The 17,508-nt window shown below is 33.0% G+C and overlaps 1 protein-coding gene across 2 annotated transcripts; it reads left to right on the top strand.

Moving 5' to 3' along the window:
• The first annotated feature begins 10,962 nt into the window (after positions 1-10,962).
• On the top strand, positions 10,963-12,655 carry LOC145035020 (uncharacterized). Of its 2 annotated transcripts, none has more exons than XM_078983588.1 (3): positions 10,963-11,174; positions 11,502-11,979; positions 12,077-12,655. In XM_078983588.1, exons 2-3 carry the CDS (start codon positions 11,554-11,556, stop codon positions 12,473-12,475), a joined length of 825 nt encoding a protein of 274 aa, XP_078839714.1. In that variant the 5' UTR covers positions 10,963-11,174; positions 11,502-11,553; the 3' UTR covers positions 12,476-12,655. The 2 variants fall into 2 exon arrangements, with proteins under 2 accessions (XP_078839714.1, XP_078839715.1); XM_078983589.1 differs by having other exon boundaries at positions 11,448-11,979.
• The last annotated feature ends 4,853 nt before the right edge of the window (positions 12,656-17,508 follow it).

Raw genomic sequence — 17,508 nt, 5'->3', positions numbered from 1 at the left:
AAAAATATACAATGATATGGGGGTTTTCAAAATGTTAAATGCGATAAAAACTAGTTTATAAAAAGCTTAAACAACAAAATATAAAAGCTATAAAACAAAAAGTTTCAATATCGGAATAAACCGCAAGTTGAACTATTTGACTAATCATTATAATTTTGTGGTGTAATGAGTTTAATGGATACTAATTTGGCTATAACAATCTAAGAAGATTGAGATCACCTAGATTTTTCTTAGTTAATACAATGGTTAGAAAAGCTCATAACATTTTCTTAGTTAAAGTCATAATTTCCATGAAGCATGTAATTGATGAAAATTAACAAGCATTTAAAAGTCACCAATCCAAGATCAGTCAAAATGTTTCACTATCATATTAGAGAAAATACTTTCATGATTGTGTGAAAGGAAAGCAATCACAAGAACCATTTGCCGCTTGTTAATTTGAGAATCTATTACTTAATCAAGAAATTAACCAACTAATTAAACATTCACATATCTAAACTCATGATTAAAGACATATGAGCATAAATAGATGTTTTACTAGAAAATATTTTCATAACATACCATCAAAACCATAAATATATATATATATATATATATATATATATATATATATATATATATATATATATATATATATATATATATATATCAATTAATTGTTCTATAGATTCACCCAATATTGAAAATAAAAACTAACTAGACATAATAATGATACAATAAAAAAGATAGAAATTATACCAATACCGATTACGAAATAAAGATGATAAAGCTTTTTAAAATTGTCACTTCTTGTTGCTAAAAAAATAAACCACTTGGGTTGTGGTGACTTGGTAAGGCATGTGGAAGATATGGTGGATAACCTATTGATCCATGTTCAAATCCTGGTACTACTAAGCCCTTGTGGCCATGGAGGTTCGCCTGCAGTGACTCCAGGGCATGAGACAAAGCCTCATGTTTGCAGCGGGGGATTAGTCGGTGCGCGAAAGCTGGTCCGGAAACCCTCGTTAGGGAAGTTCCCTTTCCAAAAAAAAAATATTAATACAAAAATTAACCTAATCTAATCTAAAGAAAATAACTGGTTACAGCACAATAAAATCATGACATAAATATCAATGATAATATTGTTTAATTTCCAAACATAAAGAACGAAGAATCCAAGGGACAAACACCCCCAAGAACTAAGAAGAGGTGCCGCCCCCTCCTTATGTTCCACTTTCTGTTACACTGTGTTTTCCGTATGAATTTTTTTTTGAGATGCCCTATTTTTCTTTTGTTGCGTTCTCTTGCCAGCCACAAAAGAGTAGTTGGCTTCATACTTTTTAAATTGGGCTGCAATAATTTATTCAGATGGACTAGCTGAATTCTTCATATTGGGCTACTGCTGGCTAGGCTTGCACAAAAAAAACGGTTCAGGATCCGAACCGGTAAACCGGTTCACAATGAACCGATCCTGCGGTCCACTAAGAATCAAACCGATTCAAGAACTGAACCACCGTTTTGCACCCGTCTGAGATTTTAGACATTGAAACCGGTTTAGAACCGATAATCAAACCGATCAAACCGGTTTAGAACTGATTGAACCGGTGTAAGCGGTTTAGATCTGTTCAAGTTTTTCTATGACAGAACTGGTTTGAACCGCACCGGTTTAAGGTTGAATTGGTTTTAATATTTATGAATCAGAACCGAACCGATTTTCTGAATCGGTTCCATTTGAAAAAAAACGGTTTGCTCACCCCTACTACTGGATATAATGGGCTGCCAATGTATGTTGCTGACAGCTTTCTGCATTGTTGTTCATCAGACCAAAAACCCAACCAAAACATGTTTGAATCCGCTCATTTTTTTTGAGGTCGAAGATTGATGAGTTGGAAGATGTCCGTAAAATTTCAGCTCAATCGGACAATGTTTTCCACTCCGTCTGATCGCTTGAAGAAAGTAATGCAAAGCTATCAAAATCCGAAAAATTAATTTATATCGCTTGGTTTTTCTTTTCGCTTCCAGATTTTTCTACAAGACGTCAATCGTGGTTGCAAGGTATTCAATGTGGCTTTAACAATGCGCCAAAATACCATCTTGATCGTACAAATCTATACAAAATTAGCTTAAACGAGTAAAAATATTTAAAACAATAAATCTAATAATTTAATGCAAAAAGACAATTAAAAATGCTAAAAGTAAAAGAAAACGATTGCTAAAATATATACAAATAACCAAGCTATCAAAATCCTCTAAGCTTAACCTTTCCTTGTCCTCAAGGAAAACAATATAGAAAAGTCAAACTGAAGAAAAACAACAAAAATAAAAATATGAGAAATGCAAATTTATCAAGACAAATAAAAAAATCTTTTTGAAAGTTGCAGTTAAGACACCGGCTTAATGATCTTGCAAAAAAAAAATCCAACTTATACCGAGTTGTTGAAACAAAAAAACGGAAATTAGAAATTTCAACAAAATGGAGACACACAACATCCTCCCCAAGCTTGAACATTTCCTTGTCCTCAAGGAAAACAAGAACGGGAGAAAATGAGTATGACAAAACAAGCAAAATAAAAAGAATGAACATCTTCATTAGCAAATCAAAACAATACCGTTTAGAAATAAAAACATTCATTTTAGATTTAAGAATCTAATTAAGGGACGAACATTTCTTACACTTTTAGAAAATGGACACATACGAAAGAGATACAAAACGATTTGTGCACACCTCACTAATATAACGCAAATGCCACAATATGTGGTCCGATCTAGCCTTCACATCACAAGAGGTGTTCCCCCTTTGCATACCACTCACTAGTCACAATTCTCTTCCAAATCGAAGACAAGATCAAGAAAAATAACTCGAATCTAAAAGACAAAAGAGAAACGAGCTACATACAAAGGTTGGCAAAACTACAATCATCTAAAGTACTGGTGCTCCTATCAAAATGTGATTCATGTAAAGTGAATGCTCGAGCAAAATATGATCATGTAGTGCTATTATAGTTACCAACAAAACATGAATTCTAGCCTAAAAATACATCAAAACAGAAATTGAATATATAAGAAGAAATCTAATCTAAACATCTAATAAAAGAAAAAAGAATGTAACTCGCTTGGCCCGACCCTTTTCATTATATATTTTTTTTCTTTTTATTCTTTCGTTTTTTTAGACAACAAAACCCCTTAGATACAATTACAAATACAAATGTTTGAGCTTCTAACACAAAATCTATAAAAACAAAATGAAAGAAATACAAAAAACATCTAACTATATTCGCATTTCATGATTGCGATATATCCGACTTTTCAAAACATTTTTTTAAAGACTTTTAAAGACTAAATCAACAAAAATAAAGTTCAAACTTCACATAAGATCAAAACTTGACTTCTCCAAACAAAAATAAACACATATGCAACTTCACATAACACATACTAAATACTAGGCTTCTACCAAAAATTATCGAAAATTAATACAATTTTTTCGAACGACATTTTAAAAAACTTGCCTTTGATTTACAAAACACAAAAATAACTACATAAACACTTACATAAACAAAATGAACAATACTAAAAACGGGTAGTTGTCATTTTTTTTTTAATTTTTTTTGTATTTGTTTTTGGCACACTTTTTTGGTTTACCAAGGAGTTATACAAATATTACATCAAATAAAAATACAAAGCACAACTATATACAAGCTACAACTAGCAAAACTAACTAACTAAGATAGGAACGAAAACTAAGTAAAAACTAAATTAAGATCAAATAGGAAAATGTATCTATATCATGAAGCAATGTAACATAGAATGTAATAGCTACACACGAAAGATCTCAAAATAGCAAGGTTCTAGTTCTTATTTCCTTCTTTGGCAGAACGGTATGCTTAATAAATAATACGTTCATGGGGGACGGTTTCAAAGACTTTAGGGCTAACTTATCTCACACGTCATGTCATGCTTGCAATAAGTCGATTCATTTGCATAAATAGTTTGTACTCTACCTTATGTGTGTTATAAGAAAATGTAACAAATGAAGGCCCCTATGAGCAATTCTATTGTTTCAAAAATATTTTCAAATTTATCGTATTTAAGACTTGCAATTAAAGATGTTCGGGGGTGAGAATAAAGTGATAACAAAAATGCATGAAAATTAACCTAAACCAAATGTTATGCTATAAAAAAAATTGAAAAGAAGAAACTAAAATCTTTTTTGGGTTTTACATAAAAATAAGAAAGAAAATGCATGCAAAACTTAAGTTAAATGCAATGCTAAATTGAAAACTCTAAAAATAATAAACTTTTTTTTTGGAATTTTCGATAGAATATGAGCTAAAATACTAACTAAAAATACGACTATATATACAACCTAAAAAAATACATGAGAACAAAAATAAAAATAAAAGAAAGACATAAAAAAAATACAAATAGAAACTTTAGCATAGAAAAAAATCGATCAAAGTAACCAATCCCCGACAACAGCGTCAAAAATTTGGTGGGTGTCGAGACCACCAAATAAAATAGAAAAAGGGTTTAGATCATTTGACTTTTGGTTTTTTTACTCATTTGGTCACTTAACTATTTTTAAGTTTTAAAAGGTCATCAAACTTTTGACTTTATGCTCATTTAGTCACTTAACTTTTGGTTTGATCATAAGTAGTTATCTAACTTATAGATTAGTGCTTATTTAGTCACCTAATTTTTAAAATTGTGCTCATTTAGTCACTAAACTTTAAAAAAAATTAAAAGTTTAGTGACTAAATGAGCACAATTTTAAAAGTTAGGTGACTAAATGTATAACATTCAAAATTTCAGGTATATTAGTGTGTGTTTAAATTTTGGAATTTATGGAGTGACTCGACGAGTTGTGAGTCCAACTCGCTGAGTTGCCCGCGTGGATTTAATGAGTGGACTTGACGAGTCAGAGAGCTGACTTTCCGAGTAGGTGCTGGGCAGAGAAACCCTAATTTCCTGGGGTTGGGGCCTATATTAGGGAACTTAACCTCCATTTCCACCTCACCAGTCACCCAACACTCCTGAGAGAAAACCCTAGTCGCCATTAAAGCTAGAAAGTGAGTGATGAGCTATGTTGGTGGTTGTTGGTACATTCCTTGAAGGAGAAATGAAGAGTATTGAGGTTGGGACATGAGGAAGCTTTGGATCCTCAGATTCAGCAGTGTTTGCTTAAGGTAAATATGCTGACTTGCTCATCTTCTAGGGAGATCTTGATATGGGGGTTTTCTTCCATTTCTTAGAGTCATTGAGCCTTTTGTATATGATTTAAGGTTGAAACCCCAGATCTGAAGTGTGGAGGGTCTTAAGAGCCCAAAGACCTGAACTTTATTGAGCTAGAGATTGGACTAGATCTAGAGTCTAGTGTGGTATATCTGACCTTGGACGTCTAAATGAGAAATCAGATCAAAGGGACTCGCCGAGTCCATGGCCTGACTCGACGGGTCGGTGAGGGTTTGTCCCGATGAGCTTGATCGTGCGATAACTCGGCGAGTTGGGGGTCAACTCGACGAGTTGAGCTGGAATTTCTTGAGACTTCTGAGGAAACAAGGGGACTCGATGAGTCGCAAGATTGCACTCGACGAGTCGGGTCAAACATGGATTGTTGACTCGAGTTTGACTTATGTTGACTTTAGGGTTGGGTTAATCATGAGTAATGGAGACCCTGGAGGGGTAAAATGGTCTTTTATCCACTTCAAGAGTTAGACCGGGAACAAGAATAGCCTTTGGTGTATTTGAGTATGAATAAGAGTATTAATTAGAGATGTTATCCTATGTGTTAGGCGGAGGCTAGTTCGAGATTTCCGAGTACGAGATTGTTACATGCTAGCTTGCAAGGTGAGTCTTCTCACTATACTTTACCTAGAGTGGTATTTATGTGTGACCAGATGGTCTTATGTGCTTACTTGAGTTATACATTTATCTGTGTTATATATATGCTATATTGTGTTACTTAGACCGGCCTGGAGGGTCCAATGAGCTGTGAGACCAGAGGGTCCTCACTAAGACCGGACCAGAGGGTCCAACGAGCCATGAGACTGGAGGCCCCCACTGAGACACATAGACTGGAGGGTCTTACAGAGTTACAACCTCGAGTGGCTAATGTTTTGTATGTGGTATTCTGGGGAGCTCACTAAGCTTCGTGCTTACCGTGTTATGTGTTATGTGTTTCAGGTTCTTATTAGGATCGCGGGAAGATGTCGACTTGATTGTACACACCAGTGAAAGAGTTATGTTTTGAAGATTTTAGATTTTAATCAAACAATTATGGAGTTGCGAATTTGTAAATTAAATAAATGAGATTTTTGTGAAACGTGTTATGAGAATTATGCGATTTTAAATGAAAATTTTATTTGAAAATTTACGGTGTTACAAAATGTGACCAAAACAAAAGTTCAGTGACTAAATGAGCACAAAACCAAAAGTTCGATAACCTTTTAAAACTTAGAAATAGTTAACTGATCAAATAAACACACAACTAAAAGTTAAGTAACCAAAAATGACCTAAACCCATAAAAAAAACCTAAACACGACATACAAATATGATTTGTAGTAGCGGTAATAGGGATCGAATCCACATGGATTGGTTTGAATCAAATCTATGCATTCAGTTCTACAAAATAAATATATACAATTATATGGGGGTTTTCAAAATGTTAAATGCGATAAAAACTAGTTTATAAAAAGCTAAAACAACAAAATATAAAAGCTATAAAACAAAAAGTTTCAATATCACGATAAATCGTAAGTTCAACTGTTTGACTAATCGTTATAATTTTGTGGTGTAATGGTTTAATGGATACTAATTTGGCTATAACAATCTAAGAAGCTTGAGACCATCTAGATTTTTTTTAGTTAATACAATGGTTAGAAAAACTCATAACACAATTTCCATAAAGCGTGTAATTAATGAAAATTAAGAAGCATTAAGATTTAAAGTCACCAAATCCAAGATGAGTCAAAATGTTTCACTATCATATTAGATCAAATAATTTCATGATTGTGTGAAAGGAAAACAGTCATAAGAACCATTTGTCGCTTGTTAATTTGGGGATCTATTACTTAATCAAGAAATTTATCAATCTAAACTCATGATTAAAGACATATGACCATAAATAGATGTTTTACTAGAAAATATTTTGACAACATACCATCAAAACCACACAAAAATATTATTAATCAATTAATTGTTCGATGGATTCACCCAATATTGAAAATAAAAACTAACTACATATAATAATGATACAATAAAAAGGATAGAAATTATACCAATATCGATTACGAAATGAAGATGACAACTTTTTGAAATTGTCTCTTCTTGTTGCTCCAAAAACTTCATCCATAATCAAAGTATTAGTACAAAAATTAACCTAATCTAATCTAAAGAAAATAACTAATTACAACACACATGACATAAATATCAATGATAATATTGTTTAATTTCCGAACAGAAAGAAGAATCCAAGGGAGAAACATCCCCAAGAAGAGGCGTCGCCCCCTCCTGTTCCACTGTGTTTTTCATATGAAAAAAAAAATTGAGATGCCCTCCCTATTTTTATTTTGTTGCGTTCTCTTGCCATTGACAAAAAGAGTAGTGGGATTCATACTTTTTAAATTGGGCTGCAATAATTTATTCAGATGGGCTGTTGAATTCTTCATATTGGGCTGCTGCTGGCTATAATGGGCTACCAATGTACGTTGCTGGCAGCTTTCTGCATTGTTCTTCATCACACCAAAAACCCAACCATGTACGAATCCGCTCATTTTTATGAGGTCGAATATTGATGAGTTGGGAAGACGTCCGTAAAATTTCAGCTCAATCGGACAACGTTTTCCCTTCCGTCTGATCGTTTGAAGAAAGCCATGCAAAGCTGTCAAAATCCGAAAAATTAATTTATATCGTTTGGTTTTTCTTTTTGCTTCCGGATTTTTCTACAAGACTTCAATCGCGGTTGCAAGACATTCAATGTGGCTTTAACAATGCTCCAAAATACCATCTTGCTCGTATAAATCTACACAAAATTTGCTTAAACGAGTAAAAGTATTCAAAACAATAAATCTAATGATTTAATGCAAAAAGACAATTAAAAATGCTAAAAGTAAAAGAAAATGATTGTTAAAATATATACAAATAATCAAGCTATCACCCTTCCTCCATTCAAAATGGAACAAGTTAAACACCCCTGAAGCTTTTGAGAAATAACAAGCACAAACACCTCCTCTCATTGTTGTTATACCCCGATCTCCACTCTCTCTCTCTCTCTCTCTCTCTCTCCCCCCCCCCCCCCCCCCCCCCCCCCCCGTTTTCTATTTCACCGGAATTGAAGAAGGTTGTCGACGATATCCTCACTGGCTGAGACAGCCTCCTCAACTCTCTTTTGGTTGCTGAGTAAACCCATGAAACCTACCAACTGCTTGTTCTTTCGTTCTCTCTTTGCATCCCACCTTCTTCTTTAATGTTGATCAAGAAAACCTCCACCGAAGGTGGGGTTTTTCGACTTTCAAGAGGGCAACAGGCCTCTTTAGGCCGCTGCTCTCACCCTCCAATTCTTCTCTATTTTTCTGCCAAACATACACCACCGGAGATGGGATTTTCCGGTGAATAAGAGGGCGTCATTTCTCTCATTTTCCTCATGTGCTTCATCTAAAACCGCCACATAACCATCTCTCCACCGCTGCGTGCCGATCTGCTCCGCCTATCCTTCCCCATTCGCTTTTACTGCTTATCGGACCAGAAAAAGGAAGAACACACCGACGACAACCTTTTGTCGGCGCCCTCTCGTGATTTCCTAACCGCTATCGGAGACCTGTCAACAACTTTCCATCGACCGCTCATATGAGTTAGGTTCGTTTCATAAGCCATTTGAGTTATGTTGTTGGGGATACCAAGACTCCGTGACTTGGTGGAAACCCTCTATATTTTTATAACCATTAATCCGAGAGGAACGAAGATCGACAATATAAGATTCGTATTATTGGACTTATATGGTTCGACTGACTGCCTGGAGTTGCTAGGTACAACCTCGTTTGACGAAACGAATTAGACGTTGACGTTCAGTTTTTATTCATCCCACTACGTATTGAAACATTGGGGATGACTATTAGTACACTCGATTATGGAGCTAGTGCTATAGTGTATTGTCATAGTTCGGTTTTAGGTTGACATCCAATCTTTATTTATTACACTACGTATGAAAACATCGAGGATGACTATCAGTACACTCGATTTTTGGGAGCTAGTGTTGTAGTGTAGTGTCATAATTCGGTTCTGAACTCATTGTAGTTCCCGGTTTTGTTCTGTTGCTGCATAGAATTAATATTGGAATTAAATTGGGTTTTTGTTCACTTATATTAGTTAGAAGAGACTGTATGTAGTGGGATAGTTTGTGACTCAAAATGAGTAGTGTCAATACCAAAAATTAAGTAAGAAAACACTTAATAACTACTATGACACAATCTTACAAGTTTTATAAACTCAAAACCTATGAATTTTACATATAAACTATATCATTTCATGTACAAAACTTCAAGAGTCAAGTTGGTTATTTTATGTTCTTGTAAAGGGTAACATACCTTATTTTTATATAACTTGATATTCAAAATCTTTATATAAAAATGCATTTTTAGTTATAAGAACCGTTAAAATTTGATATAAGTCTGACTCATATGTATTTCACCAAATTTTGTATTTTTGGAGTTGAAAAAAAATGATGTTACTAAGTGAGATCAAATACATTTTTATAACTCATTTATCTTTTACTCTCGATATAAAAGTAAGTATTTATAAAAGCTGGTCAATCAGTTAAATTTATAAAACACTTTTGGTTATAAAAATACTTTGTGTCAAACCTGTAGAACTCAACATTTTTATTCACGTAGTTTAATGCATGTATTCTCAAGTTATTTAGTATGTCGAAAGTGTTCGTTCAGAAGATTATCTGCTCTTTATATTATACCTTTGTAAACGCTAGATTGTTAGGCATGTGTCATAATTTAGCAATAGTCATTATCAATATAATTTCTATTTCGGTAATAATAGAAGATTATATTTGTACTGTTCAATATATATTCAATAATTGTGATTACTGATTTACGTTGCGCACCTCAGCATTTTCACCGGTAACTTGGGGTGTGACACACGCCGAATCCACATATCCTGTGACGTCATTGTTTCAAGTATGACCGTTGGATGACCATGATCACCTCGTGTAAATTGCCCATGCTGTAACGTAGGGCAAAATTTTCTCATGCCCAATGGAGACAATCTAAACTTTCTAACAATCCAAGAAAACCATGTACAGTAGCATGATGAGTTTTCAAATGTAGGAAGTCATTGTGTGTAGGCTTACGTAAATATTTTTGATCGTAAATCTGAATCACAAATGTTAAAAAAAATGGAGACTGTCTCATGCGATCCTAGCGGACATCCTAAAACTCTCGTCCAACACATTAGGAGGGATGTCATATGCTAGTTGACGAAGTGCGACCCTGCATTTTGTAAGAGAGTGAAATCGGATGTACCTCTAGCATCAGAACATTGTTGGCTCGTCAAATCTTCCACTATACGAGTATAAAGGTTTGAACCGTCTTCGAAAATGACATCCTTGAAAAGTGGCATGCTCGTCAAACGTAGTATTGCATCCAGCGTTAGTGGGTTGATTCACAGTTTCTCTGAATATTATTGATCTCTCTTGTGAACTCTTGGGTGTATTATTGTATAAAGTGTTATACGTTTGTTGCGCTATCTAACCAACACCGATAACAACTTCAAACATAAATTGAAATTCTTCAGAAGACGAAGATGACGATCTTTTCTAATGATTTTAAGAGAAATAGATATAAAACGATAGAAGAATTGGGACTAAATTTGGTAAAATAAGGGTTATGAGGTTTTTATAGATAATAATTTTTTTCTTCCTACGCAACAATTTATCAATAATTTATGTTTTAATAATTTTTGTTTTAAGATGTTGTCTGATTCTGAACCGGTACTATTTGGTGGTCCGTACACCTTAAACCAAAACGGCTTCCCTTGTACGGATCAAAATATTCGAGGGTCCATCTTAACGAAGACTTTGCGTTCAAGAAGTTTTACCCCAATCAATCTCCATTACACCTGTTTGATCTCTAATTGGTTGATTGGTTAGCTGATCGTCGCGGAGATTGATCGAATTGAGCCCTAGAGTCTGGTATTGTGCTAAATTTGTATAATTTTCTGTTTGCAGTTTATTATTAGGTTTATTGTTCAAGCTAAAACTGTATTGGATCTTCGTTTGTTGCTAAAACAACAAAACAGTTTGATCGCTCGTATTTAACAGTTCCATATTTCTTGCAAAACATTTAGTTAGGGTTATGATAATTGATTAAAGTTACGAATTTGTTGTTTCTAGTTGTTATCTCAATGGCCTCTTGATACGAATTGTAACTTCCGTTGTTCTTATCGCTTTTACCTTCTTTTCTAGGAGAAATTCAAACTTTTCATGTAATCCTGTCCTTTTTTTTTTTTATGGTAAAAGATTGAAGAAATTCTAGGGCAATGTTAATCCCTTAGAAAAAAAAAAAGTGAAAATGGAAGAAAAGAGAAGATTACCATCATGGATGATAGGTGCATCGACAACTAATAAAGTGAGTAAAACCCTTGACAAGGATGTGAACGATAAGGCGGAATTGAATCTTGGGACCAAATCTGCAATACCCAGAGGAAAAGGCGTATCCCTGAAGCACAAAAAAGAGTTCTGCCCTTCTAGTGATGACAAGAGTTTTCTAGTCAAGTGTGAAACAAAAAGAAAGAAAAGAGGAACTGATGAAAAAGATGTGAATGAGTCTCATGACTTCAAGCAAGAAGTCGTTCTTGAGAAGAAAAAGCTTCGAAAGGTTAGGAGGAAGGTTGAAGAACCCAACCATTCAAGAACAAAGGAAGAACATACAGCTCAATCTTCTGATGAAGATGATGAGGATCTGACCATTGATGATCTATTAAGCATTGCAAAACAGGTAAATCTTTTTTTTTTTTTTTTTTTATATTCTATGTACATGTTTACTGTGAGGTTTACTCATTCCTAAAGCCTGTTTTTGGGTAACTTTTTTGTAGTTTGTTGAAAATGAAAAGAGTGATATGAATCACCAGAAGTCATCAGAAGGACTATTAAAAAGAAAGTCTTCACATTCTTCTTCTTCTTCTTCTGTAATCAAAACTTCCCTCAATGCCCCTCAAGCTACTAAATCACCTGCCCAGGAAGAAACTGCTTTACATTATGAGTCTACTGAGACTACAACAGGGGATGCAGCTCAAGACATGCTTGATTTGCTTTTGGGGCCTTTACTAAAGAAATCAATAAGAAAAGAAGAGGATACTTCAATTAAGGATATGATTGTTACCCATGAAGTTGAGAATCTACAACAACATGATGCTGTTGTTTCCAACAAACCACTCAACCTAACAAAGAAGAAAAGCAGCCTCAGGGATGCAGTAGCAATGCTTCTTGATTGAGAAAGCTTACATACAGATACAGGATTTTATGAAGTTTTTAGCTTGTAAATATAATATATAGAACATGTTTTTGAAGTTTTTGCACTGGTTGATTGTGAGATTGAAGATATATATAGGAGGGTGTGGTTTATGTCATTTTAGTGATTTATATTTAAAATTAAGTAAATATATTAGAGAGCAGCATGTGTCTTGTGTAACATGGACTTTATCTATAGGTTCTCAGAGTTTATTTTTGTATTGAAAGGCCTTTAGCATAAGAAATGTAGATTCTTTTTATTATAATTATATGCAGTTTTTTTTACAAAAGAGCGGGAGAGGTTTATTTAAAATTGAGCTTCTCTTATAAAAATAATATGATTTTGAGGTGACAAAAATTTGGAAATTTTGTGATTTGCATGTATGTTTGGGCAATAAGAAATATATATTTCCATAATCAGAACCACTTTGTCATGGTGATGAAGGTGTACAAATATTTATTCCAAATATTTAAAAATTACAAAGAGTTCAATCTAGCCACATATCAACTAAGTGCCAAAACAAAATACAACTTCTCCTAACAAATTTAACCACATTTACTAAATGCCAAACCCAACTCATAAGATCAAAGAACACCTTATTTTTCACTATCCTTCGCAACTTTAACTCCAAATCATTCCAATCTTCCACTCTAGTCTTCATAAACAAATCCATATCCTTTTTGTCACATCTTTCTTCAATCGAGTATCCCCTTCATATCCCAAAGTATTCTCCAATTCTTTGATTTCTTGAATCTTGATGCCTTCAACCTTCTTCTAATCAATCATGCAAAAATAGTTCTAAGAACTCTTCTCCAATAAAATGCAACTCACATCAAAGGACCAATGATTACTGGGATAAAAGGATATGCAATAAAGGATTTATTTATTAATTATTAGGAGAGAAATTATAACATCACTTTTTGGGATGAAATCCCTGCTAATACTCATTTACTCATTGAATTAGCATTTGGACATCCTAATAAATCGGGAAACCCAAATGAACGGGCCAAAAACCACTAAAATCTTTGATTTTACTGAAATGCAATTTTGAAACCTAATAATAAAGGATTTTACCCATTTGTGAAACTGTAAATTTAAATTATAAAAAATTGAAATTCAAATAAAAGCAATTAAACAATTTTCTTTTTTTCCAACATGATTCTCTGTGAATGATTAAGGTTTAGATTAAAAAATCCAGCAAAGTGAAATTATAACTCGAACAGTAATTCAAATGATAGCCATCAGTTGTGATGCTCGATAAATTTCCAATAAAAGAATACTTATAAGAGATGTGTGTAGTAATTCGAGTTAATGACCCATCATGATACACCATCCCTATTTTGAGCAGCTGTTTGATTTTCAAGAGGTAAAATGTTTTCATATTTTTAGTTTTTTTTTTTTTTAAATTTTTTTATATATATATATATATATGGAATATACCAAAAGCCTTTTTCCATATCTTTAATTTTATTTAAAAATATTGTTTGTTTTTTTAAAATCTTCATAATAAAGATGAGTGTTATTGGTAGTGTGATGTTGGTGATGGTTACGGCGGAGGTAAAGGTGGGGTTAGTAGTGTCAGATGTAGAGGTGATGGTGAAGGTGGCAGTGGTGGTGGCGGCGGAGAAGGAGTTGGTGGTGGTGGTAGTGGTAGAGGCAGATACGGATGCGGTGGTGGTGACAATAACAGTGGCCGCTACAATGGTTGTGGTGGAAAAAAAATATCATATTATTGTTTTAACTTAGAAAACATCTTTCAGAATTAGAAGCTATTTTTTTCTCATATTGATAAAGTGGTCAATAAGACTTTTTGTTTTCTTTTGTTATTCTAAAAAACAAACAATATTTTTCTCAACTAAAAATCATCCGAAACAAACACCCAAAAATGTTTGTAGAACCAACAAGAGATTGAATGAGTGTTCGGTTATTTGGCTAATCAGTGTTAATAAAAATATATAAAATTGTAAGAATGTCGATAGTTTATCATTTTATGTGGGTACAGTTTGAACGTTTGAAAAATATGGATTTGATCCTTATTCATTGGTTTCATTGTGCAATTGATTTCTGTACAAACTAAAAATACTATTATATCATTAAGATAATTATTTTTCATTTTATTATTATTATTTATTATTTTTGAATATTAAAAAAATATGTTATTGCCCATAACCGCACACCCATCCCCAACCCCTCTATCTCTCCCTATCTCTCCCTTATTGTCTTTCTCATTCAATTAAGAAATTATACACAGTTGGGCTCCAAAACCATGCCTTTTCAATTAGTGCATAAAAGATGAAACCTGAAAAACAAAACATAAATTATCATTTTGTTATCGTTTATAGTTATATTTATCGATTATCTACCCCATATTGTCGATTGGTACGTTTAAAAATTAGTTATTTATGAACTAGCATTTATTTTGATATAATATTTTGCTGATGTTAATATATATATATATATATATATATATATATATATATATATATATATATATATATATATATATATATATATATATATATATATATATATATCAAGGTTATAAAAATCGCTCGGCGGTAGCTCGGCGGTCGACTGAGGTCAAACGATTAATTGGTTTGGCGGGGATTAATCGGAGGATTAATCGGGGACCATAAATTACTAATAAAACTATATTAAAACTTAATATATCCTAAGAAAAAATAGTATTTGAAAATTTAAAATTTTTAAATTTTGAATTTTTGAAATATTTGGTAATAATATTTGAAAATTTGAATATTTAAAAATTTAAAGTTTTAAAGTTTTGAAAATTTTGGTATAATATTTGAAAATTTGAAAATTTGAATTTTTTAAAATCTTCCCGCCAAGGACCGCCGAGGACCGCCTAGCCCGAGTTTGACCGATATTGACCAATTTCCGCCTAGCACCCCTAATCGTAATCAGTTGCAAACCGCCTAGCGCCTAGGCGGCCGCCTAGATCGATTTTTACAACACTGATATATATATATATATATATATATATATATATATATATATATATATATATATATATATATATATATATATATATATATATATATATATATTAGTTTATAACCCGTGGGAACTACGGTTATAAAATTAATTAAACTTTTATAGTAAAAACTCAAAATTATTAATCAATTATTTTAAATAAATTATTAATTAAGAGATGTTTTTATTAGTTATATGAAATTATAATCGTTGATTCAAATAAATACGTAAAATTAAATTTAATATATATTAGGCATTTTTTATTTGTGAATTAATGAAAACAATAATATAAATTTAAATTTTAAAATTTAAAATTTAAATTGAAAATTTAAAATAGAGAATAAATACATTAACAAATAGCATCAAATTAATGATGATGTCTAATAAATTTAAAATAGAGAATTAATAGATTGACAAGTATCAACACATTAATTAAGATGTCTAATATGATGATCAATGTCAAAACAACTACTATTTTATTAGTATATATATATATATATATATATATATATATATATATATATATATATATATATATATATATATATATATATATATATACTTTAAGTACTTAGTTAATAATCAATATTATGCAAAATAGTTTAGCTATATAGTTACGAATTTGGATGCTTTTGTGTGTACTATGTTAAACCAGAATACTTTTGCAATATGGTTACAAAACTGAATTGAAAAAACTGAAACCGAATGAAAAAAACCAAAACTGGATCAAAAAAAGTAAAACCAGACTGAATAAAGGGTGAAAAGAACTAATAAAACCACAAGACCGAATTAGTTATTTTAATTGTTTAACTTGATCTATCATATAGATGTTCGTATGTGCCCCAACATAATTTTTTTTTGAATCCGTCACGCCTTCATATTATTTTTGAATAAATCTATTAATACATGGATCACACGGTCTCACACATTTAGTAGTAGTAAACTAAAACCTTAAATAATCGGTCAACATTAAGCCCAATATTTTTTAATGTAAATATTATATTTTAAAATAATATATATATATATATATATATATATATATATATATATATATATATATATATATATATATTGTAACGACCCGTTCCCGGTATGTTGATTTATTGGTAATTATAGTGAGTTTTCAAGAGGGACTCGGCGAGTTCTAGCCTGACTCGCCGAGTAGGGTCGCGTCTGAGGGCACGCGTGAGCTGGGGACTCAACGAGTCCATATCCCCGACTCGGCGAGTCCATCTATCTGGGTGAAACCCTAAAATCGTCGGGTTGCCCACTATTTATACCACCTTATAGCCCCCATTCTCGCCTCCCTCACCCTGAGAACGCAGTGATAGAGCCCCAAACCCCCATTGAAGAGCTTATATGTGTTTTGGTACCCTCTTTGTGAAGGTGTGAAGAAGAAGAAGAAGAAAGAAGCAAGGAGAAGGGTTGTGGTGCAAAGATCCAAGGCCAAATCAGAGTTTATTGAGGTATTTTCGGAGTTCCATCTTATTATATGCTTTAAACTTCCATTAGGGCTCTCCTAAGAGCTAGTTGGTGCTTGTTTCAAGCCTTACACTTGCATGAACGTCTTATTAAGTCGATATATCTATGGATCTGAATGTTGGGGTGTTGTAGAGCCCAAATCTACTGTCTTTTTGGAGTTATATTGCATGATAACCATAGATCTACCCATTTTATGCATCTTTTAGCCTTATTTCCCTTATTCATGAGGTTGTGCACGTAAAGTTGGAAACTTTACGTGGTAAAACAGCTTATTGGACTCAGATCTATCAATTGTATGCATTGGATTCAAACAAAATCAAGTAAAAATCAGTTGCATGGCGGCGACTCGGCGAGTCGGAAGAACGACTCGACGAGTCGGGTCGCGAGTCCCGAGTCCTTCAGTTTTATCAGTGTCGAGTGGACGAGGTGAGTCAGGAAGTGGACTCAGCGAGTTGAGAGTAGACTCAGTGATGGAGGGACTCGACGAGTTTGTTCATACAACTCGGCGAGTCCAAGGCAATCTTCTTGGGATCAAGAACAACT

The sequence above is a fragment of the Lactuca saligna genome, chromosome 3 (assembly GCF_052625555.1).
Source record: "Lactuca saligna cultivar CGN05327 chromosome 3, ASM5262555v1, whole genome shotgun sequence".
Lineage (NCBI taxonomy): Eukaryota > Viridiplantae > Streptophyta > Magnoliopsida > Asterales > Asteraceae > Lactuca > Lactuca saligna.
Note: the sequence above shows the minus strand (reverse complement) of the source record. Positions and strands in the feature narration are given on the sequence as shown.